This window comes from Jaculus jaculus, chromosome 8, assembly GCF_020740685.1.
Source record: "Jaculus jaculus isolate mJacJac1 chromosome 8, mJacJac1.mat.Y.cur, whole genome shotgun sequence".
NCBI lineage: Eukaryota > Metazoa > Chordata > Mammalia > Rodentia > Dipodidae > Jaculus > Jaculus jaculus.
In genome coordinates, this window is record NC_059109.1 from 133,219,594 (window position 1) to 133,245,626 (window position 26,033).

The following is a 26,033-nucleotide window of genomic DNA, read 5'->3' on the forward strand; positions in this document are numbered from 1 at the left end:
TGTGTTCCCTGGCTGCTCCCCATTTATGATTGGTTGCCATTAAGATGCACCCTGGAGCTGGAGGATGCTCTGGTTTGGGGTACACACATAGTAAGGCCAATTGACCTCAAAATGAAATTTGAAGGAACATTCTTTATTTGCCATCTTCTGCCTGTATAGGACTGGGCAGGTGTACAAGTGTATTCATTACTTTCTTAAGAACAAACTCAAACTCCTGACCAGAAACAGCTTAAAGAAGGAAAGGGTTCACCTTGGCATACAGTTCCGGGGGGATGCCTTCCACCAGGCCGTGAAGGCATGGGGATAGGAACATGAAGCAGCTGGTCACACTGTGGCTCGGTCAGGAAAGAGAGGACAGACAGGAAGTGGGGCCGAGCTATGAAACCTCATGGCTTGCCCCCAGTGACCAACTTCCTTCAGCAAGACTTTACCTCCTAAAGATTTCACAAGCTTCCCAAATCTCAGCACCAGCTAGGGACCAAGTATTCAAGCACGGGAGCCTATAGGGGGCACGTTACATTCAGCCCACAAGAATGAGTCCCATGCTCATGCTCACTGATCAAACACTTACCTAACCCAAGACTGCCCATCAAAACAGAAAACCGTCCATACCCTACACCTGGCAACCGCCTTCTTGTTCCAGACTCTCAAAAGGAAGTCCTGGCTAGAGATATGGCTCAGCAGTTAAGGGCACTTGCTTGCAAGGCCTGATGGCCTGGGTTCACTTCCCCAGTCCCCACATAAGGCCAGATGCACAGAGTGGCCCATGCATCTGGAGTTTGTTTGCAGTGGCAGAAGGCCCTGGTATGCCCATACTTTCTCTCTATCTCTGCTTGAAAATAAATAATAATTTCTTTTTTTTTAAAAAAAAGGAAGTCCCACCAGGCATGGTGACGCACGCCTTTAACCCCAGCACTTGGGATGCAGAAGTAGGAGGATTGCCTTGAGTTCAAGGCCACCCTGAGACTACAGAGTGAATTCCAGGTCAGCCTGGGCTAGAGTAAAACCCTATTTTGAAAAAAATAAAAAAATAAAAAATAAATAAAAAGGAAGTGCCAAGAGGTATACAGACATTTAAGCACCTTTGCTAGAGGCTAGAGCTTACTGGTCTTTTATAGGTTTTGTCCCCTATATTGTCACATGAAATAAAACTCCTTGCTGCATTGTTGGTTTTAAACATTAATTGATTTAATTGTGTGTGTGTGTGTGTGTGTGCGTGTGCGTGTGCCTGTGTGCGCAGTGTGTCTTGCTGTTACAGATGAGTGCCAGATGCTTGTGCTACATTCTGTGTCTGGCTTTATGTGGGTGCCTGGGGAATTGGACCAGGTCGTCATGTTAGGCAAGCAAGTGCCTTGAGCTGCTGCACCACCTCCTGAGCCTCCTGCTTGGATGTGTGTGTGTTTTCAGCTCTTTGAGGCGTACACCAAGAATCGGGGCACATCTGGTTCAGACAAAACCACCAGTAACCAAACCAAAGCAGGCACTGAAAACATGCCCCTGTGGGTAGGATTGCGGGAGGGGAGTTTGAGGACAAACTCACTTCATGTCGGATTTCTACCTGCTGGTTTGCAGTTTAATATGCAAATCTTTGTGGAGGCTGGTAAGCCTCATTCTTTTCATCTATAATCATCATTAACCGGAGTCCAAAGCATTAGAACGTAGAAGTTATCTACTTTAAGCCTCCCAGCCCTTGATGAGTTTCTGAAGCTCACCTTTTCAGAGCTGATGCATTTAATATTAATCTCTCGGGGGCATAGAAAAAGCTGGAGCAACTTTGAGATGTGCAGATTTTTTAAAATCTGAACACTGTGTAACTTATGAATCTTGATGATAAAATACCGAGGTGATAAGTAGTGCACTGTGGCCAGATTTCAGTCTGCTCTAATATCAATGAAGGAATTTCCACAGAAAGGAGGAAATGTGTATCATGTTCCTCGGTCGACATGTAGGCACTTTCCTTCAGGAGAGCTGTAGCATTTGTTGGCACACGTGTCAGTGTTCAAGATATTTAAATGCCAATTTAGCATGTTTCAATCTTTTTTTAAAAAGTTTTAGCATAAAAAATTGACTGTAGAGATTTCAAACTTGGTACATTCTTCACAGAGCCTGTAGCTCAAGGTACTTTCATGAAAAAATATTGGAAAATAAATATATCAATGAGATGCATACAGAAAATTTTATTCTTTCACTCTCTGCCTGCTTGATGCAGCCCCCCAGCACCCGATCTGTCAGAGATGGCTGTGAATTTGATTAACTGCAATTACGGCAGCATTAAGAATCGGTGACTTTAAATATAGTTCCTGACCATCTTGTCAAATGCAAGCTCCCTATTTTCATTTAGGAGGGAAAGTTGCTCACATGAACCAGAGTACCTGAGAATTTCTTAGCATAGGGTTCATTTTTTGAGGGGGCGGGGGGAGGGATGAGTGAGAATTGTAACAAAATCTAAGTGGAGGGAAGACCTTCACCTTATTCCAGACCAAAGCAAGAAGCATGCCACACTTGGATTTGGGAGGCCTGAGTTCTCATCCAGGCTGTGTCCCTGACATGTTGTGCATCTCTGCGTACAGGTGACTTTCAAATCAAGGCACCTTTCATCTTCCTCCTCATCACACATGGTTAAGTCCAGGAGATCCAGTACAATGTAGTCCAGTACATTGTAGTCCTGAAAGACAATTCCAACTGGTCTTTTAAGACAATGCTCCCCAACATGGAAGATAGAGAGTGTGGCAAAAGGAGTTTTCCACCTAGCAAGGTTTGGGGGTCAGAAGAATAAAGAGAACAGTAACATTTCCAGCCCCCAAGCTGGAGAGCCACCATCCAGGGTGGCTTCACAAGCACTGACAAGTCCCACAGGGAGGCGATCCCTGGAGTCAGCCCTTCCCAAACAGACCCAGCCTTGGCGTGTTCTCCTTTCTCCTTCCATCTCCCTTCCTCCTGGACCCCTGTGCTCTCCTTCTCTCTCTTAGCATGCATTCCACACAACACTATTCCCAAGGAAAACCATCTGGAATATACTTCTTTTGTGCATAGCATCATGATTATTTTTCAATGTCCATTGGGTCCTTTGTTGTTGCAACAGTGAACAGCTAGGGGCAGCTGTGCCTGCAGCATGAAAATCATAGGGCAAGCTTGTATATGACAGGATAAATGTTTATGACTGTCTTTGAACAATGGAAGACCCTCTGACTGTAGGGAGTGATGGCCATTATTATGACTGTCTTTTGCCAAGCCCCTATTCACTAACTCGTTCTCTCCTCTCTCCTTGCTTAGTGACTACATGACACTGGTACACCACAAGATCAATGCCAAGCTTCATTCATAGTTTCTGAAAAATTATGATATTAGGCTCTTCACAGTGAATTGATGTCCTAAAAATCATTCTTATGGAATTCTGGCAATTTCCATCCTTCCGTCCCTCTGTCCCACCTGTTACGGGAACATATATGTTAGATTTTTGTTTTTCTGTACTGACGTCACATTCTTTTTTACTGAGTTTTCCCTCCTCTAAAACATTCCCTTTTATCATGTGTCTGTTTATGTCTTTTAAAAAAATCTTAGACTACAACACAGACTTTTCTTTCGATGCTCAAATACCCATTTGTAGAAGACATCCTTTGTTTGTGTGAGAAACTGCACATTGAGTCATATTCTGGAAGTTTCTTTCCTTATGCAAGAGTACATAACTTCTCACATGCTCACAGATTAAGTTGTAGCTATACCTAGATACAATGTCATGTGCTCCCAAGCCAACGTTTCTTGGTATAAGTAGATCCACTCTACGCTTTCTCTCCAAGAGAAGGTTGACTGTGATAAAGACTGTGATTTTAGTGACAGAAGTGCTTTTGCTAGGCAAGGAGAAGAATGTGCCAGGACTTCCTGAAGCACACTTAGAGCTGAGCTATCTCTCTTCCCCAGCTCATTTTTTTGCTAGGTTTCCTGTCTCATGGTTTGGCCTTTTCATAAGGCAGATGACAAAGAATTGTCCTTAATTCTTTCTCTTCCTTACTCCCGCCCATGTCCAGTCTCTTCCCAGATTTACACTGACTCTTGCCCCTGTATGGGTCCCCTTCAGTTCCCAGTCCATGTGACAAAAGTTTATTAGCCCTTGCCATTTCTGCTTTGTCTGCTCAGCCCCTATGGCTCCTTGACTCTCCAGGCTCACCTTGATCCATCAGAATTGGTCCACTAGGGTTGTTTTATTGCTGTTGTTGTTGAAAGAGAGAGAGAGAGAGAGAGAGAGAGAGAGAGAGAGAGAGAGAGAGAGAGAGAATTGGTGTGCCAGAGCCTCAGCCACTGAAATTGAACTTCAGATGCCTGTGTCACCTACTGGACATGTATGACCTTGTGCTTTCTTCACCTTTGTGTGTCTGGCTTATGTGGGATCTGGAGAGTCGAACATGGGTCTTTAGGCTTTGCAGGCAAGTGCCCTAAGCACTAAGCCATCTCTCCAGCCCAACTGGGGCTGTTTTGAATGGTTACTCTGGTCATGCTGTGCATCATGACTTATGCTCATGGTGATGGTGGATTCGTGGAGATAAGCAGGGAGAGTGTCAGCCTTCCGTCTCCTCTTTCCTACTGATTAGAAATGGGTGTCAGCCACCATGGGCACTGATGATGTCAAGTCCCTTGATTAACGTCGGTGCATCAGTAGATCACATACAAGCAGCCTGAGGCTGCTCCAAGCTTCCACACAACCAGGCTGGTCTTGGGCTGCCTACTCTGAAATCCTTTTATGTGCAAGGAATAAACTTCTCTCTTGCTATGCCTGAGCCTCTGTGATGTTGGACTCCTCTCTAATAGAACAGAGCCTAATCCTATTAGAGATATAAAGAAATTTCTTCCCCCTCCCCTCCGGCCAGTGTACTCTGGATGGGAATTCTCTTACTCATAACTAGCAGGATCAGGGCAGGATTAGTCTGCTGGAGTTTGAATTCTTTGAAGATAGGAACAGTGTTTTATCTGCTTTGCATCCCAGGGGGGTCTAGATAACGCATGACTCAGAAGAGATGCATTAGATTCCAAGGACACTGGGTGCCTGAGAAATGATTGTCATCTACTTATGCTTGTATTACAAGGCGAATGTAATAAGAGGTAGGAGATGCACTGTGAGTTCAAGTTCATTGTGGGCTACAGAGTGAATTCTAGGTTAGCCTGGGTAAGAGTGAGACCCTGTTTCAAAACATATATATATATATATATATATATATATCTGCTTATTATAGCATATCTAAGAAATTACTGCTCCTCCCTGGGCCTTTTCATGAACATCATTCCTTGCATTCATTTTTCCAGGCGAGGCTGCTCCTGTAACTCTCAGGAAGTGTTCACAGTGTCCTTTTGATTTCATCAGCAGCTCCCTACAAGGCGGGAAGTCAACATTTGGCACAGTTTTAATCTCTCACCATCCTCTTCATTACTGCTTGACCATCACACTGTTTCCAGCCAGAGTCTAGTTGTGCAGTGTTCAGTAAGAGGCTTGACGTAAGAGCGTGCTCTGCTTCCAGGACGTGGGAGGGACTCGCCACCACACTCAGGTCTGCAGGGTTTTCTTGACTCTCCTCTACTTCTTTCTTCCCCCTTTCTGGTCTCTTCTCTACTTTCATATTATCCAAAATTATGTCACTCTTGTAATGTGAGGACCTCTACTGTCATACTTTTTTTTATGTTAGCAAAATCAGAAATAACAGAGTTTTGAGTGAAATTGTCCAATAAAGTAACGTTCTAATATAACATGAACCAAACTGTATATTCCTCTGGGTTGCATTGCCTTGTACTGCATTTGTGTGTGTGTGTGTGTGTGTGTGTGTGTGTGTGTCTAGTTTGTTTCTGGCTCTTGGGGCGCACCAATGGGGTAGGTATCCCCACTTTGTTACTGTTCATTGGTCACTAGAACTCCCCAGCAGATCTTACCATTTCTTGTTTAACATTCCCATTGAAGAACCCCTGGATTGTTTGATCTTGTTACTACAGAAAAGGTGATATGAACACTCATGGACAGGTGGTTCTGTACGTGTGTGTTCTCTATTCTCCCAGGATTCATTCTCAAAAACTCATTTGTTGAATCATTTGGGGGTTACATGTGCAGGAACTGATGTCTCTACCATCTTATATGCCCATGAGCAATGGATGATGGGTTCAGTTTTCCTGTATCCTCGCCAGCACCTCATGGCCCTATTCATCAGGACTTCCATTTGGTCCCAATAGTGAGAACTCACAGTGGTTTTAGTTTGCACAATCTAATGGCTAATGGCAATGAGCATTTTTCTGTATACTTTCTATGAAATCTATCTTCATATTTTACCAGTTTTAACTAAATTTATTTTATTGCCAACTTCTGGAAGAGTGTGTTTGTGAATACACATGCATGTGTGTCTGTATAAAATGTACACATACATACATGCTATTTTCAAGAGAGCCGAGTTTTCGAGTTTTGTTAGATACATGGTGGCATATATTGTCCCATGTATTCCTCTTCTGTTAAACATTTATTTATGTGCATGTGTTTGTGTGTGCATGTGTGTGTTGTGTGTGTGTGTGCGCGCACCTGCGTGTGTGTCAACATCTCTTACCACTGCAAACGAACAGCCATCCAGCTTTACATGGGTGGCTGAGGAATTGAAAATGGGCCAGTGTGCTTTGCAAGCTAGCATCTTCAACCACTGAGCTATTCCCCAAGTCCTTCTAATCTGTCCTCTTTACAGGGTATTTTCTAGAAAACAATTAGTTTTGATGATGCTTTGCTTATTGAGGGTGTTGACTTCTTTTTTTTTTTGTAATTGTTTATGAGAGAAAGAGAGAGAAAGAGAGATTGGTGCACCAGGGATCCCAGCTACTACAATCGAACTCCAGATGCATGTGCCAAGCTGTGCACATGTATGACCTTGTGCATTTAGCTTATGTGGGATCTGGAGAGTCAAACCTGGGTCCTTAGCCTTTGCAGGCAAGTGCCTTAACCACTAAGCCATCCTTCCAGCCCTGGATATTAGTATCTGTCAATAATGCTGGTATTGTCAAGTTGAGGAATTTTTTTTTTGTTTAGTCTTAGATCTCAGTGATAAGTTTCTTGTCTTTTTCTAGAAAAAGAAAACTGTGTTTTGTATATAAGTTCATGATTAATTATGAGTTTAAATTTTGTGTCTGGTGTGAGATGTTGGTTTAAGCTTTATTGTTATTTATCTGTGGTTGTCCAAATATTCCAACAGTGTTTTTTCACAGTTGTCAAGAGTCATTTAGGCACATTTATGCAGGTCTATGATTAAACTCTCTACTCTTTTTCATTGATCAGTGTTTCTGTCCGATAGTAATTATTATGCACTCTTGGTTACTGAAGCTATATAGTAACCCTAGATATTGGCTAGAGTAAATCATTGCATGTTGCTCTCCTAGTCAAGGGTTCGCAATTCTAGTGTCTATAACATTTTAAAATAAGTTTGTATATTTCTCCAAAAATGCTTTATTTTGTTAAATATTTTTATTTCTTTGTTTACAAGGAGAGGAAGAGAGAGAGAGAGAGAGAGAGAGATTGGGAATGGGCACATCAGAGCTCCTTGTCACTGCAAGCCAACTCTAGATGCATGCACCACTTTATGTATCTTGCTTTACATGGGTACTGGGGAATCAAACTTGAGCAAGTAAGTGCCTTTAACCACTGAGCATCACCCCAGCCCAGGTATTTTTGGAAAGAGTTCTACCTATAGAACTAGGTGTGTAAAAAGTGACACCTCTTCTACATAAATCCATCCATGAACACAGTATGCTTCTCCATCTATTTGACAATTATGAAAACAACAATTTTTTTTTGTTTTTTGTTTTTTGAGATAAGGTCTTGCTCTAGCCCACACTAACCTGGTTTTCTCTACGCAGTCTCAGGCTGGCCTCAAACTCATGGTGATCCTCCTAGCTCAGCTTCCCAGAGAGCTGGGATTAAAAGTATGCACCAGCACACCCAGCCCATCAGCAGATTGTTTTGTGCATGTGTATGTGTGTGTGTGTGTGTGTGTGTGTGTGTGTGTGTGCACATGTATGTATGGGTTTATATGTGCATGTGTTCATGCATGGGTTCATGTGTGCATGGGAAGGGTACAGGATGATGCTTGGTATCTTCCTTGATGACTCTCCACTTTATTTATTAAGACAGGGAATCTCACCTTAACCTAGAGCCTGACTGTTTGGCTGGTGTAGTTAGACAGACTCCCTGGGAAATCTCCTGCTGGTTCCTAAGATCTTTGGTCCCTAGTGTTGGCATTCAGACTGACTGCACACCCACTCTGCACTTACATGGGTGCTGGGCATCTGAACAAGCCAGCAAGTATCTTACCCACTGAGCCCCTTGAGTTATTCCATCAACATCTTGTAATGTTCATTCTTCATATATTCTATCTATATGTTTTATTGGTCATACATAATTATTTCATTTGATTTGGATTAAGTTTGATACCCTTTTGAATTAAGTTCTTAACTTACATAAAATAATTATTTTTGGCCTATACTCTGAGAATAGTCATCTAGTTTAAATGATTTTCTTTCCTAACTCAAAACCATTTGACCAAACATTCTATATGATTGGTGTCTGTGCATTTTCAATAAATATTTTTAAAATATTTTTACTTATGTATTTTAGGGGGGGCAAAGTGTGGAAGTATGGCAGCTTCAGGGCCACTGCCCATTGCAAGGGAATATCAGGTGCATGCACTACTTTATTTTGTACTGGGGAACTGAACCTCAGCAGGCTGGCTTTGCAAGCAAATGCCTCTACCCCCCCTTCCCCCCAGTCACCTCTCCTGCCCCAAGACTTGGGCTTTTGACAGTTTGTGGAAATTCAGTCAACTTAATTTGTCATGAGTCTATTAGTTTGTTTGACTTAGTGAAGTTCTTAATTTCTGTCCTTGAAGTCTTACATTATTACACATAGCAAAGCAAGAAAGAAATCTTTACCTATGAATTTTATAAATGTTTTTGAAGTTCTTTTTTTTTCTTATTTGAACTTATTAATAGTGTAATTTTCCAGTATCTAATCTGTTTAGTTTCATGTCTATACATACGTGTGTGTGTGTGTGTGTGTGTGTGTGTGTGTGCATGTCCATGGGTGTCTGGTGTGCATGTGTGCATGCAGCCATTTGAGTGTGATGTGAGTGCACATAGAAGCTGTCTTAAGTGATGCCCAAAGAATAAAAGGTGTTTTTTTTTCAGTTGGTTAAAAATTAGCCACCTGATTTCTAGAATTTCTGAAAGAAATTACAGACTGTTATAAGAAAACAGTCATTGCTCATGAAGTTCTGTTGAAAGAAATACATCTTCCTCCTCCTTCTCTTCTTCACTATGATTGTTTAAAATATACAAATCCCATATGTTCCTTGTAACAAATTTTTAAAAATGCTGCAAAACATTTAATAAGATGTGAAATAAATTTTAGACCTCATCTTCAAAAAAATTAGTAAGTTAATAAATTATTTTCAGACCCTTTTCATTGTCAAAAAGTTGAAACACATTCTCATACATATAGAAATTGTATTTTACAAGCAAATTAAATTTAAGGAGACTGTAAGCCCAGGTTTCCCCATGACATCACTGGTTAGCATGGTTTGTATTGTAGTAGCATTCACAAATATTCTGGTTTGTAACACAAGTGATATTTTGGTCATACCAACTAATACTATTCCCCTGTGTTTTGACTATAATTCTAAGGTTGATAATTCATCACTGTGCTTTCTGAGGTAATGAGATTGGGGTTTCCTTTATTATTGAAACAGTGCATTCTGTTTAAGCATGCCCAATTTTTGTTTCTTCGTGTTTTGAGACAGGGTATCACTATGTCCCAGGCTGGCCTGGAACTCATGGCGCGTCTCCTACCTTTTCCAAGTGCTGGGATTGAAGCTGCGAGCATCAAGCCGGGCGTGGTGGCACACGCCTTTAATCCTAGCACTCAGGAGGCAGAGGTAGGAGGATCACCATGAGTTCAAGGCCACCCTGAGACTCCATAGTGAATTCCAGGTCAGCCTGGGCTGGAGTGAGTTCCTACCTTGAAAAAAAAAAAAAAAAAGCTGTGAGCATCACACCTGATGACCATATTCCACTTTATGGACTAGAAGGTTTCTGATATTTTGACTTGGACTCTATCAGAATAGAAAATGTGTGCCTGTCTTTATGGTACAAACGTGCCCACTGCCCTCAGAGTGTATCTAGCAGGGTTACTGGGATTCACACCGCCTGCTGAAGAGAGAGGGCCTCTGAGGCCAGGACCGTTCCACCAGTTTCAGATGCCAGCTTTTCAGCTGACACACTTTCATACCAAGAAAGGCACAAACAACACAAGGATTATTTCAGCCATTTCACATGCACAAAGAAAGAACCCTTCAGGGAGACAGTCCAGAATTACCACTCAGACAGGCACAAATCCCGTTTATTTTAAGTGACCAGAGGCATGGAGATATTTTTGGAAAGAATGAAACCCGCTAAGGCAGGGGTTGGGATCTCAGTGTCTAGACTGATTTTTTCTTAAGACATCTTTTAGAAAATGTTTGCCTAACCTGCTATGTTGAAAGGTTCGGAGGGAGGACTTGTGAACACACCCCTGAATGCTCACAGCTTTGCTTCAGTACTGAGCAAGCCTCGCCTTGTCTGCCCCTAACCACCACCTCTCTAGCTTTTTAAACCATTCTCATTTTTATAGGAAAGACAACAAAGAAATAGTTAAAATACTTGGAACGCACTATACAAATTCTTTTGGGCTTTTAAAAATAGAAATGTTTATGAGAACCTTGGAATTTTCAGTATAATAATTACGTGATAACAATAGCCATAATTTAATTTAATGAGCTGTTTATTAATTCTTCAGAAAGCATTATGTGGACCCAGAGAGGGATTGCCTTCACACTCCTTTAATTTTCCAAGGCAACCTGCAAAACTTAAAGGTGCTTAAACCTCTTTGCTTTCAGCAGGATAATGGCTCTAATTTTTGTTTTTTAAGAATGAAGTAATTCGAAGCTTTGCAGAGCTCTGCAATTTACATATACAAAGCGAATTGCTCACTTAATTCACTAAGTCCCACAAGGGAAAAAATAATTAGGAAACAGCCTACAAAGGCAAGGCAGAAAATTGCCTTTTAGGTAGCAGTCTCATTTTCACTTGGTAAACATAAATATATCATCATCTGTAAATTACCATCAGCAGAGGCAAGGGGAAAATTGGAAATCAAATCCTTGTTTTCCTAAATGGCTTTAGATTCTGCAGCCACACCAGGATCATGTTTAATATTCCCACACAAGGCCAACTAATTGCATAATTCTGACATGCATATTCCCCATCCTCCAGGGAACTTTTTTTAAAAAAAAAATATCTGATTGTGTTAATCCTCCCTTGAAACACTAGATGGAATTTCAACCATTTCTCCATCCAGTTATAAAATAATCCATTTGGAAAATTGAATTGTGTAATTTGAAGTTGTTTTCCAAGTTGTTAGTGCAAAACTATCTCAGTAGCAAATTAAACTTTTAAAGTAGGGCTGCTTTGTTGATTGTTGGCTGTTAGACATTTATTTCAATGAATGCTATCATTTATGATGAATAAGACATCTGGCTTTAAAACAGACAAATTAATCTGCAGCCTATTTTGGGAAATTCTTAATTGGATGGCATAGTTAAAGATTTATCAAGAATTTAGGAGAGAGATGGGTCTCTCTCTTTCCTTTGATGGAACCTTGGTGCCCTGTATAGGAATTTACACAGTAACTAAGTAGTTCTTAACTCTATGTTGTCTCTTCCCAATTCTAACCTAAGTGGACTTCTTAGTGGCTCATTGGTCTGTTTTCTGCTGCACTCCCCTGACCCAATTTCACGCTCTCGTTTCTGGTTCTTACGCACCGTAGGGTTCAGGCTACCATGGACTGCTAGGCCAGTTTCACGGGGCTCTCTCCTGACTCTGTTAGTGGTCACATGACACAGCACCCCGCCCACGGAATGCCAGTAGTTTCCGCTCAGTGTTACCATCCCAGAGTATCTTCTCACACTCATGCCACATGTCCAGGTGTGACGGTGACACTTGCTTCCAGAGAGAGGACAAATGATCTGCACAACTGCTCACGCATGCAGCCGGCTGTTCTGTGTGCTTTACGGCAGTGGATTGATGCTATCTTCACATTTCATGAGCCACTGGAAACACTTAACGTTGCTTCTTGTAACACCACCCCGGTCCATGTAACCTTGACTGCAGTACACTGGTCCCGGAGCACCCACCCCTGGTCCATCTACCCCTGACTGCAGTACACTGATCCCAGCAGCACCCACCCCTGGTCCAGCTGCTCACCCTCATGGCTTCACATCACAGCCCAGCTCGCCATTGCTCTTCCCCATGGGTTTATATCTCAGCCGTGGTGGTTGGGTTCATGACTGTTGGGATCATGACTTTTGGGTCATAACTGTGCACATGGAGCTTATTTTGCTTGGAAATTCTTCTGCTTTCTTTGCTTCATGAACTTCTGTCCATCTTCGAAGGCCAAGAATGATGGCCTTGTCATCACTATCTTTGTGTTTGCTGGTGCTTGGGAGTCTTGGGAAGGACAGTCTCCTTGTTTGCTGTTTTTCAGTTGTGGGAGCAAGTTTCTTTAGAGCTCAGCCTTATATATTCAGTGCAACTACATTTGGAAAATTGCAGTAGGCATCAAAGCATGGAGCTGGGGAGGTTGCTTGGTCGTTAAAGGCACTTGCTTTCAAAGCCTGCTGGTCTGGGTTTGATTCCCTAGTACTCACCGAAAGCCAGATGCACAAAGTGATGAATGTGCCTCTCCTTTTGCTCTCTCTCCCTCCCTCTCTCTCTCTCTCATAGATGAATTTTTAGAGATCAAATGATAGAATTTGATGTGTCATTTGGTTTTAACCAAATGCCTGGCACATAGTTGGGAACTAGATAAACATTAGTCTCTGCCATTTTGTTGTTTTCACCGTGTCTATTGTACCAGGTTCCACAGGTGGTCGCAGGAAAGGCGGAGAGGGTCGTGTGTGGGTCTGTGAGTCTTCAGAGCCTTGTAGGTGAGATCCCTGGATCCCTCTTTCACATGCGTGTTCACACGGCCTACGTAATTCTCCGAGTCTGCCTACCTGGAGTCCAGCCCAGTGGCTCTGGCACTAATTGGGAATTCCTCAGCCCGGCGGATGACAATACCTTCCCCTGGGACTGAAGACAGTTAGAAGGCGCAGCTTTCACTGAACAAACCCACAGAAAGGACCTAACCTGAAGGGGGCTTAGTTCTTGGTGCTGGAAACACAATGGTGTACAGGGCCGATGCTTCCGCCCCAACTCTGGCGAGGAGTCAGCAGACATAAAGACAAACGTCGGTGCCCCTGAACCAGGTCAGGAGGAAAGAAAATGAGGGAAGGGGACGGCAAGCGTGGGAGGGGAGGATGTGGCTTTCAATGCAGTAATCAGCAGTGGCACCCCTAGCCGTGGAAGGCAGGGTGGGAGCGAGCCAGTGTTTGTGGAGAGGAAGTGTTTGCAGGTGGGAGAAGGCAGAGCCCCGTGCAGGGCACACGCTGGCCCAGCGTGAAAAAGACTTCCCACGTGAGGCGGGCTTCGTCTGGCTTTCGCGGTAAGATGGAGTTGTGGGCTTAAGGAGAGGAGCAGACTGTGTGCTGACTTGATGTCGGCAGAACCGTGTCTTAGGCAGTGTACCGACCTCTGTCAAGGTCACTAGAACGAGAGGCGGGGAAGCGTGCGGTCGCACTTCGAAAGTTCCGAGGGAGTGTCTGCTGGGTAAGCAGGGCCGCTGCGTGGAGATTCACTTCTTCCCGAGATGGCGCAGAAGGAGCCATTTCTCTGAGAGGAGTTCAGCGTGTGGCAAGAAAACCTGCAGTTGGTATAGATCTTGACATGAGCGAATCCGATTTTTGTTTTCACACTGATTTTCAGGCAGTGCCGTCCAACGCAATCAGATACTAGAGCCAAAAAAGCATGCCACCGACAAGGTGGCCTTCTGTCATTTCCTGCACTGCTCCAGGAAAGGCCAGGCGGACCGCCTCCGCCATCTGCCTGGAGCCTCTGCGGCAGCGACGGGGCTGGGATGCTGGGCGAGCCGTCAGGGCCCCGCTCAGCCCGGATCCACGGGCTTCCGAACGAACGGCTTTCTTGAGAACAAAGCAACGCTCCCTCCCTGCGCAGTGGAAATGTGACTTCAGTGGCGTCACTGCCCTCTAGGGCCTGCTTGTCATCGATCCTCAGTAACTGCAGTCCGAGTGTATGGTTGTCAATGTCCAGGAGAGTCACGTGGTGACGGCACGTCCAGGACCACGGCCCCAGTCCTGAGCAGGCCACCTTCGAACACGGTTGCTCACCTGGTGGACGCATTTGTTAAAGGCAGAATGAAGACGCTTGTGTGTGTATAAGATCGGTGCGGTGGGAATTTATGCCGGTGCATTATCTAGACCGTGGGACCCGTTTACCTGATTAAATATAGCAGTTGTGGACTTTTGTCTTTTTGAAACTACTACTAGTAATTTTGAAGTAACTCCTACTGAGCTTTGTAGCAACTAGGAACTGTGTTTCCAAACAAATTTTATAGAAAGCAATCTGGGTGGGGATAGGAAAATATCTTTGTACCATGTTTCTCTTGAAAATGGCAATCGTAGCTATGGGGACTAGCTTGACAAACCAATAGGATTTAAAAGGACAGCATTGCGGGCTGGGACAGATGACTGAGTCAGTAAAGTGCCTGCCTTGATGGCGTGAGGATTTGAGTTATGGATTTCTAGAACCCTAGCACCCATGTAAATGCTGTGTGTGCGCTGGCCCACCTGTGGTTCCGGCACTCAGGAAGTCAGAGACAAAGATCCCTACGATAAGCTGGCTCACTCTATTATGTGAATCGGCAAGCTCTGAGTTCAAGTGAGAGATCATGTCTCGATAAATGAGATAGAGCTACCAAGAAAGACATATGACCTCAGTCTCTGGCCTCCATATGTGCGCACGCACACACACACACACACACACACACACACATACCACATGCAAAAAGAAGAAAGAAAGGTACTGGGGAAATGGCTTAGTGGTCACAGCATTTGCCTGTGAAGCCTAAGGACCCGGGTTCAATTCCCCAGGACCCACATAAACCAGATGCACAAGGGGGCGCATGTGTCTGGAGTTCATATGCAGTGGCTAGAGGCCCTGGCGTGCCCATTCTCTCTTTCTGTCTATCTGCCTCTTCCTTTCTCATAAATAAATAAATTAAAATATTTTAAAAAAGAAAAAGAAAGCAAAAGCAGTATTTTGGAGCACAGTGCCTTGAGTGGGTGCTGAGGTATTTGCTGTAGAGCAGTTGGGAGCAGGAAGCTGACAGGATGCCAAAGCTTTACCCAGCTCCAAGTCCACGTAGAAAGGCTGTTACTTTAGCATGGAGAGCAATAACAACTCCCCTCCTACAATCAGCCTGAGCCCCACTCATATGAGAAGGTATTACATCCACGTCTCAGTGTCTGCGACTGGACCCAGCTGTCCATGAATGGGACATGTGAAAACACTGCCACATGTCACATGTAGTTAGGCCTCCTGTGGTTGTGTCTGTATTGCACATATAAGAAAAAGACCTGTTTCTTCCTCACTGTCCCTTAACAAGACAGTGTTTACAGAGCACTTACAAAGCAATCCAGAGGCGACTGAAGTACACCAAGACTGTACATAGTCACCTGACAGTCGCTATTCATCATCTATAAGGGGCTTGAATTTCTATGCAGTTTGGTATCCAAGAGCATCCTGTGGCCAGTTCCCTCTAAAAATTGATGGGTGTTGTATTTGTGTTCTAAGTGGATGGAAGGTGAAATGTACAACCTCATTTACAAGGTATTCTTGGAGCCTGTTTTGTTTTTCCTCCTAGATAGGGTCTTGCTCTGACCCAGGCAGACCTAGAATTCACTATGGAGTCACACAGTCTAGCACATGGAACATTCTAGAGGAAATCTGACATGAATTTTATATCTCCCCATTCCAACTATCTCTATTCTCGTTTTTCTAATATATACTGCAAATCACTACAAGTCTCTTTGTTTAAATAAATTTACTATGAGATTTATTACTGTCAACAATAATTAGAAAATCAATATCACTAGCAGTACACCAAAATTAACATTTAAAAGTAAGTACAATAAAAATAAATGATTTTAACTGGGGGAGGTCTTACTTTTTGTAGGCTTAGAGCTGTCTTTTGGCATGTATATGTGATAAAACACACACATACACACATGCACCCACCCCTACAATGGCATCTGCTCAACACCTGCAAGCCACTTGTGCAAATCAATATTGTTAATTGTATGCACATTAGTGGCCAGAGGGTCTCTGGAATTATTTGTCTTGTATGACTAGAACTCTGCGTCTATCGAGGAGCAGTTCACCATTTCCCTTCCCCCCACACAACTGTCATTCTGTTCACTCTATGAGTGTTGCTGCTTTGCATGATGGGAATCTTGCAGAATTTATCCTTTTACCCTGAGCTTGTTTCACATAGGATAGTACAATCTGGGTATACATCTTTTGTTACTGGGATATGGTTACTTCCTTTGTTAAGATGAATAGTATTCCATTTATGTATATACCGTATTTTCTTTATTTCTGCGTGTGCAATGTCCCCTTTAGCCTCATGTGAATATGATAAAGTTTTGTATTCAATCCCCAGTTAGTGGCAGTTTGGGTAGGTGGGCCTTGCTGGTGGAGGTGTGTTGCTCAGGGGAGGTCTTGGGGAAGACACGGCCCAGTTCCCCTTAGCCAGAGTTAGCTCTTATTGCTATCTTATAGCTGATGGGGCAAGATGTGATACCCAGCCTCTGTTCTGCCATGCATTTTCCCTTTCACAACGAAGCTTCCCTTCAAAACTGTAAGCTGAATTACCCCTTTCCTTCCATACGCTGCTTTGTGTTGGGAGTTTTGTCCTAGCAATGAGTAGGTAACTACAAGTGTTGGGACATATCCCCTTCTTGACTATCATAAACAATAAAAAATGATGCTGTGAATATAGAAATGTGAATATCTCCTCATGATCTTTATAATTTGGCAAGCAGTGATTCTTCTTGGACATGTAGCTTCGTTGTAAAAGAAATATTCATTCACCAATCCTGCCTCAGTGTTGTCATTTGTACAAGGAAGTGATGCAGATGGAGATCAACACATGTTCAAAGTGCTATGTGACATGTGACGGTTTCTGCTGATGATAGCTACTATATCCTTTGGCACATGTGTTCAGCAAGCTTGTCATGAATTGTATAGATTGTAACTCTTAAGGAGAACGATGGTGTGTGTGCGTGTGTGTGCATGCACGTGTACATGCGTGTGCATATCCTTAATGAGGCAGGGCTCTGAGCCAGGCATGTAGGCATATGGAACTCTGTCATCAGTTCTGCCCTGTAGGCTTGGACCTGCCTGCTCTGTGAACACTCGCTGTGATCCCCGAGCGGCAGAGAGTGGGGGTGCTGCTTTGCTTATTACCAAAACCAATTTCCAGAATGGGTAATTGTACCCTGACTCATGCAATCCGCCTTGCCTTTCCTGACTGTTTCAGGTGACTTATGTCTTCCTATTTGTCCTTAATGGGTATGTAATGAAGTGACATATTTCAAAGTCATGGCCGTGTTTCAGGCTAGAGAGGGCTTCCCCTAAGCAATGCCTCACTAGAGGGGCAGCCTGAAGCCTGGCACACTCATAACCTACCTGTGCTCCCAAGAAAAGCAATATCAAAAAGAAAGAGAAGTCTTCAAGCAAGAGGCGATTTTCAGAGGCTAAAGCTCCTCTGGGCAGAAAGCTATGGCAGTTTAATTATTACTGTTGAGGATGGGGTGAGGGCCCAGATTCTGGGAACTATTTTCTTCATTCACATTTTCAGTCATGAACTTGGTTGTGCGAGTTCTAACCTTTCTGAGCCTAGGTTTCATCCCCTGGAAATGATGATAATAATGTCTATCTCCAGGGCTATTATGAAGATCAAATAAGAGAATCTGTGTGAAGATGCTAAACGCAGTGTGAGGCATGAGGCGGGGTTCTGTAGATGCTGACTCATTGTCTATTTTTTTGTTGACGCAATCTATCAGAAAGTCATTGCCAGTTGACTCAAGTCTTACTGGGAGCTGGAGGAATGAATACATGAATTATAACAACAGATAATAAAATAGAATGTCACATAGCAGTGTGGGAACAAGCAGAGAGAAGGGAATGATTCACAATGAGGTCAGGATGAATTTCCAAGGAGATGGGGCCTGCAAAGGTCAGTGTTTGAGTATGGTTGGGTTTTGTTCAGAGTCTGCATGTAGTTGCTGAGTTCTCACTTGGGGACGGGCTGTCTGAGATACCGGGGGCACCATGGTGAGTCAAACAGTACTGGCACTTCCTGTTAAGCTACTTCTATTCAGGCAAGATGGAAGCTCAGCTACTCACTCATGTAGCCATTGGAGGATCTCTAAGAAAACCACAGAAGTCCCAAGTCCCAGCAGGATGCAGCTTGGGCATGATTAGACATTGGGGTAGGGTTTCTAGTTGGGCCTCTGTGGATAACTGAGATTTAAATTAAGACCTGTTGAGCGAGTTGAGTGCAGCTAATGGGGGAGTAGGGAAAACTCTGAGCTTGACAAGTAATATATTATAGTCTCTGACTTAGTCAAGTGTGGCTTGATTGGAAACCAGAACGCATGGAGAAATGACAGAGAATGTAATGGTGAGTTGACCGTGGAGAGATGTCAGGAATGTGATGGTGAGTTGGCTGTGGAAAGATGATGTCAGAGGATGTGATGGTGAGTTGGCCGTGGAGAGATGATGTCAGAGAATGTGATGGTGAGTTGGCCGTGGAGAGATGATGTCAGAGGATGTGATGGTGAGTTGGCTGTGGAGAGATGATGTCGGAGGATGTGATGGTGAGTTGGCCGTGGAGAGATGATATCAGAGGGTGTGATGGTGAGTTGGCCATGGAGAGATGATATCAGAGGGTGTGATGGTGAGTTGGCCATGGAGAGATGATGTCAGAGGATGTGATAGTGAGTTGGCCATGGAGAGATGATGTCAGAAGATGTGATGGTGAGTTGGCCGTGGAGAGGTGATGTCAGAGGATGTGATGGTGAGTTGGCTGTGGAGAGATGATATCAGAGGGTGTGATGGTGAGTTGGCCATGGAGAGATGGTGTCAGAGGGTGTGATGGTGAGTTGGCCATGGAGAGATGATGTCAGAGGATGTGATGGTGAGTTGGCCGTGGAGAGGTGATGTCGGAGGATGTGATGGTGAGTTGGCCGTGGAGAGATGATGTCAGAGGATGTGATGGTGAGTTGGCTGTGGAGAGATGATGTCGGAGGATGTGATGGTGAGTTGGCCGTGGAGAGATGATGTCAGAAGATGTGATGGTGAGTTGGCCGTGGAGAGATGATGTCAGAGAATGTGATGGTGAGTTAACCATGTTTATTTCTTTCCCCACCTATGTCTTGAGCTGGAGTTTATTTGTTTATTTATTTATTTATTTAGTTAGTTAGTTAGTTATTTTGAGTTTATTGAATTTAGAGAAACAGACAAGAGAAGTGGTCCTGCCTCATTGTAGGGTAAGCTTGATGGGAGGTAGATGCATTTTTATAGCAGCACAAAAAAAATAGGGGGATTATTGAGGCATGGTTACACCTCTTCATGTGTGAAAAGTTTATCTTATGAATATTTGGCTCAAAGTTCCTAACCTTTCTCGAAGAACCCAAAGGCCACACCCCTCCAGTGCAGCAGAGGGCCACCTCCCAAGAGGACGGCCATTGTGGAAGCTCACGGAGCCAATACTGCTTATGTAGAGGAGAGGTTTACATGCGTGCCAACAGCCAAAAGAGACTGCTGGGGAGGGAGGGATGCACAAAATATCAAAAAGGAACAGCTTTCTATGACAGGAACAGGCTGGTACACTACACTGTTCTCAGATAATAACACAGAGACCACTAACCATTGAGAAGCCTGAAAATTCTTGGGAAAGCAGGTTTGTGATGGAGTCTGTGTGCTGGAATGTAAGGAGTGACCCTTGGACAAGGGTTGTTTCTGAGACTCTTGATATAATTGAGTATATAGTGAGCCATCCTAACTTCCCCATCCCTCCACTCCCATTACTTAGCTTATAAATCTGCAGATTGGGACTGGGGACATGGCTCAGTGGATGGACTGCTGGAGCGAGTGCCTCATTGGGATCCCCAGAACCCCCATACAAAGCTGAGTGTTGCAGTACAAGCATCTGCCATCCCGGTGCACCGTAGAGACAAGCACTTTGCCTGAAGCTTGTGGAGCAGCCAGCTCGCCCTGTGAATGCAGCAGCGAGCCAACAGAAACGCCACCCAAATAAGATAGAGGGCAAGGAGCAGCCTCCAAGGTTGTCCTCTGACCTCCACATGAATAACACATGCACATCTGCACTCACACACATGAACACACACGGGCTTCATAAAAGCAAAAATAAATAATAAGTAAAATCTGCAGACCCGTGCTGTGAAGCTGAAGGAATGTGCTCGATGCATTCTGGGACTCAGCTCTGATGTTGGTTGAAAGCGCTCATGCAGAGAATGTGACCAGACTTTCATTTTCCAGGTCACAGAGCTCAACAATGTGAAAAACGTAGCTCGGTTGCCCAAGAGCACAAAAAAGCATGCTGTTGGGATCTATTTCAATGATGACACCTCCAAGACCTTTGCGTGTGAATCAGGTTTGTGTGAGAGGGCGGGGGGAGGTGGTCTTTTGGTCTGTGGGTGCTGGGCACACAGAATAATATTTTTTGGCCATTTTCACAGATCTTGAGGCAGACGAATGGTGCAAAGTTCTCCAGGTAGAGTGTGTGGGCACCAGAATCAATGACATCAGCCTCGGAGAGCCTGACTTACTGGCAACTGGGGTGGAAAGAGAGCAGAATGGTATGTATAGGAAGCCCTGCCTTCTCTCCTTATCTTAAAACATAAGCTAGTTATGTACAACTGTGAGTCATAAAAATGTATAAGAAAGTAAGTTAGAGTAACCTTTTACCTGATATACAACCAATATTAATATCAGTGTTTTAAAAATATTGTTGCATCATATAGTAAAAAGCCATCTGCAATTAATGTCAGTGGAAAGGGGCTGGGAAGAAAGCTCAGTTGACGTAGTGCTTGCCTCACAAGAATGAGGACCTGACACCAATCTCTAGGACCCCCATACAAAAGGTAGAGGTGCTGGAGACATGGCTCAGTGGTGAAAGGCACTTGCTTGCAAAGCCCAAGGCCCAGGTTCAATTCCCCAGTACTCACATAAAGCCAGATGCAGAAAATGGTGCATGCGTCTTGCATTTATTTGCAGTGGTAGGAGGCCCTGGTGCATCTATTCCCCCTCTCTCACCCTTCCTCTTCTTTGTCTATCTGCTTACAAGTAAATAAATAAAAACATACATATATACATAAAAAAATATTTCTCCAAAGGCTGGGTGTTGTGGCAGACACTCTAAATCCCAGCTCTGAGGAGGTGGAGACAGGCAGATCCTGGGCTCACTGACTGCTGAGATCCAGACCAGTGAGAGACCCTGTCTCAAAAACGATGGGCAGCTGCCTAACGTATGATCACTGTGGCTGTTCTTGGCCTCCACATGCTTGCATACACCTGTACATATGCAAATATATACGGACACACACAAAAGTAGTATCAGTGAGAAATTTTGAGCCCATACTGCAGGCCAGTTCAGCCGAAGTTGCCTTACCAGTATGAGATGTTTGTAAGTTCCCAGCAGCCCTGTGGCCTGAGTGTTGGGACTTTCACCTTCCTAAGGAAGAAGAAGACAATCCTTAGGGAGCTAAACACCTTGCTCCAACTATAGTAGTTTTAGTATTCGACTCCAGCCTATGTCCTTGGGTTTCTGTTTAGAATATAAGATTTTATTTATTTTTAATTTTAAAAATTTTTTTTATTCATTTATTTATTTATTTGAGAGCAACAGACACAGACAGAAAGACAGATAGAGGGAGAGAGAGAAAGTGGGCACGCCAGGGCCTCCAGCCACTGCAAACGAACTCCAGACGCGTGCGCCCCCTTGTCCATCTGGCTAACGTGGGACCTGGGGAACCGAGCCTAGAACCAGGGTCCTTAGGCTTCACAGGCAAGCGCTTAACCGCTAAGCCATCTCTCCAGCCCTAATATACAGATTTTAAAGTGTGATGAATTTTGTCTTTTCGTGCCACTTAAACTGTGATCGAATGCTTTCCCATGCTTTCAACAGAATTTATACTCCATGAATATTTCATCAAGTTTAAGCCCACCTAAAAACCTGCAATACATTGTTTTAAACAAACACTTGATCCATTTCAGCTCAACACACAATCTGGGAATAATTCATCTCAAATAATAATAGCCAAAATATTCATGAACATGTTAGCAAAAATCCATGTTGGTTTGTAGTCTGAGCCTGGAATAAGTTTTTCATTGTCAAATAGCCAAGCCTTGCACCTGGCAAGATTAGATCCCAAAACTCTGCTTTAAAGCCTGACTTCATCTATGGGGACTTGTCCTAATGGAAGGGGCTCGGGGTCACCCGAATTGATGACTAACAAGGTGGAGGTGGAATTGTCCTCTGTAGGCTCACGTGGGTAGATAGTTAAAAAAGAAAGCTTTCCCTTCTAAGAGAACTGTCTTTCTTTATGAGACATTTATAGCCTTTGATGATATTAGATATATTGGGCCCACCAGCACCCATCTCTAGCTAAGTGCTGCTGGCCAAGACCTGGAAGCGCTGGCTACTGCAAGAAGCCCTCATTTTAGATGAAGGGGTTGAAGCGTTTAGCAGGGCATCGTCCGCATCCCGACCCTCCGTCGTGGCTCACGAAGGCAGTGTCCAGCTGAGCGGGGAGGGCACAGCCAGGCGCTCACAGACACAGGCCTGACGCCCAAACACAGACCAGGAAGCGCAGTCGGATGCAGGGCTGTCGTCGCTTTTCAGATGCTCCCCTCGGCTCTTATTCTTCACACATACATTTTTGTGAAGCAGTGTGATTGTAGAGTTCTGTGAACTAAACTGCTGAACCAGCTGGGCGGCTTAGGGCTCCTTTTCCCCTGTCTAGGTCTCCTCTTTGGTCAATACAAGTGGTGTATAATTACTGAAGATCATTACAAAACCACATCTTTTATGGGTTTTTTTTTTTTTTTTTTTTTTTTGATGTAGGGTCTCACTCTAGTCCAGGCTGACCTGGAATTCACTATGTAGTCTCAGGGTGGCCTCGCACTCACGGCGATCCTCCTGCCTCTGCCTCCCGAGTGCTGGGATTAAAGGCGTGCACCACCACACCCTGCTATAAAACCATGTCTTAATTGGTACACTTTCATCTGTATGACTTCAAATAGTTGGAAATAAAATGGCGACTAAAGAGAACCTACTAGGCAAGTTCCTCCACACTGGGCTCCACCCCCAGCTCCACAAGGGTTATTTATGAATGTGCATAGTTAGAACAAAACACGGTTGCCCCTATGTGAATAGAGTAATTGTTTACTAGCTGAAAATAGTTCTTTCTTGGTCCAGAACTCTCAAAGAACTCATTCATTCAATAAGAATATACCTTTAAAGTAATTGTTATCAGAAAGAAGTAAATATTTGGTTTTTGGCAGTTTGTGATGAATTAGAGAATGTGAATTATAGGCACCTGGATCCATCTCATGAGCACAATCTTGACATTAATATTCACTAAGTTCACTATGTAATGAAACAATTCATTTAGAGAACCCTCAATATAAAATTAACACGTGAGCATTCTAATGAGACTCTCATTATACACCATCTATGTAAAATTGTGAGTCCCACTGTCTGGTCAGATGTCATCAATCTGCTACCGTGGTAGACAGATAGAATTTGTATTTGCTGTTGTAGTAATACTTTTGTTCATATGTCACTTATATTTATTTTCTTCCCTTTTATGTTAATGAATTTTCTAGATAATAATAATGGAAAGCACTGCAAATGTGTCTGAGGGAATAAAAATGTGGTTATAGTCATTAACCAAAATATTTACTTAGAATAATCTTGGTAACATTGTTAGTAGTAATTCAAGGAAGCCAATGGCTATTTCCCTGTAGAGTCGGTTGTATAAAGCTCTGTGTTTAAACTAGTGTAAATATACAGACTGGTCTTTCCCAGACTGCCAGTTAATTACATAATATTACTATGGGGTTTCATTAAAAAAATTTGGGTGCCACTTCATTCTCTTGATTGTAGAAATTATAAGTTGATCAATATAATTGTAGGATCACTAAATCCTGAACCCATTCTTTAGTGCCTCTACCTTGTGAGTGCAGAAATGTGGGTATAATTAACATAGCAGGAAGAAAAATTGTTTTGAATAGTTTCTTTGCTTTGGTCTTTTAAAGGCATACAAATTTTTATTATGCAAATCCAGAGTGTCTAAAACAGTCTTTGGGCATGTAAATAGTGTTTAGTGTATGCTGACACCCAGAGCGTATCGTTATGACATTATTAGTAGGATCATACTTTTAAAATTTTTTCTGGAACCGTTCATTTATGGGAAAGTTTTATCCTCTTGAATATTTGGTCAAATCCTAGACTGTGGGTTTGAATTGTTGTAAAGAACTTTCTGTGATCCTAGGATGTCTGTGATGTTCATCTTCCTGGGGATTTTAGACTAACCTTTTGTTTTTCTCCCAGAGAGATTCAATGTCTATTTGATGCCATCTCCTAACTTAGATGTACATGGCGAATGTGCCTTGCAGATTACATATGAGTACATCTGTCTCTGGGACATCCAGAATCCCAGAGTCAAGCTCGTCTCGTGGCCGCTAAGCGCCCTGCGGCGGTACGGACGCGACACCACCTGGTTCACTTTTGAGGCAGGGAGGTGAGTTTCCCGGATTTTGATAACTTCTTCTTCTCCCGGCTGCTATTTTCTCCCAGGTTCCCATCATGGAGGGTCACACAGAAGACGCAGCAGGAAGTGTGCTTCAGAAAATAAGCTGGGATCTGTTAATGCCAGCATTGCTGTACAAATGGCCGTACACCCAGCATGCCCTCACTCCTGGGGAAGAGCCCAAGGGTTCACACATGTGATAACAATTTTCATTAGTCGATATTACACCGCAAGCTGAAGGTGAAAGGGTAAAACGTACCATTGGCTGGGTTAAGCTGAGCGAGGCCAGTTCCTTGCTTTGTCGAGAGCTTCTGTGTTCAAGGTCAGTGGACGTGTTGGATCACACGCAGGAGGAACCACTGGCGTTAGTCAAGTGGCATCTGGTGGATTTCCATCAGTTCTCCTTACAGTGTAATGGATAATACTCGAACCGTAAGAGCTCAATTCTCAAAGTTGCTTCTTGCCAGCCCAGTGAGCATGTCTGGGGCTTCCCACTGCTCACTTAGAGGTGAGTGAGGGTGAGACCAGAGCTCTACTGGATCACCAGCTACGAAGTAATGACCTGGCTCCTCAATTCTTCCTCGTCAGAGCTTTTACTAAAAACAAAACAGATAAAGTTTATATTTTAAAGTTTTATGTGACTTACATTAAGAAATGAAGAATATGTGTGCTTTGAAATTACATCCGAGTTGTAACAATCAACATAGGACATTAACAAACACTGCGAAAATGAAGAGTTCTTCCTAAGGAAATGAAACTTAAAAGAGAATCATCTAAGACTTCAGTTCATGCGAGTGTATCACAGTAATACTTCCTTAAAATCAGTCAGTTTATTTGAGAGAAAACCCAGTGATTTAAAACTGACTTTTCAGAAATTTGACATGATGCTGTTGGAGTATATAGAATTTAAAAACTATTTCTTTTCCTATATAGATCTTTGGTCTATATTCTTTCCTTTTATTGTATTGTGGGTTTGTTTGTTTACTTGCTTCTTATTTCTGAGAAAGGGTCTCATGAGGCTGGCTTCAAACTCTTTATGCAGCTGAAAGTGGCCTTGAATTCCTGATCCTCCTAATTCCAAGTGCTAAGATTGTGGGTGTACACAGGCATAACCTGTATTTTTTTCTTCTTATTTATTTATTTATTGGTTTTCCAAGGTCTCACTCTGGCTCAGGCTGACCTGGATTCACTATG

At 43.4% G+C, this 26,033-nt stretch overlaps 1 protein-coding gene across 2 annotated transcripts in view; it reads left to right on the forward strand.

Moving 5' to 3' along the window:
- The window catches only part of Dok5 (docking protein 5), a 145,036-nt gene that overhangs the window by 73,556 nt on the left and 45,447 nt on the right, over window positions 1-26,033 (forward strand). For both annotated transcript variants that reach the window (XM_045157724.1, XM_004663848.2), the window contains exons 3-5: window positions 20,563-20,677; window positions 20,763-20,882; window positions 24,641-24,830. In XM_045157724.1, the coding sequence (XP_045013659.1) occupies window positions 20,563-20,677; window positions 20,763-20,882; window positions 24,641-24,830 (425 nt within the window). The remainder of the gene's footprint in view (window positions 1-20,562; window positions 20,678-20,762; window positions 20,883-24,640; window positions 24,831-26,033) is intronic.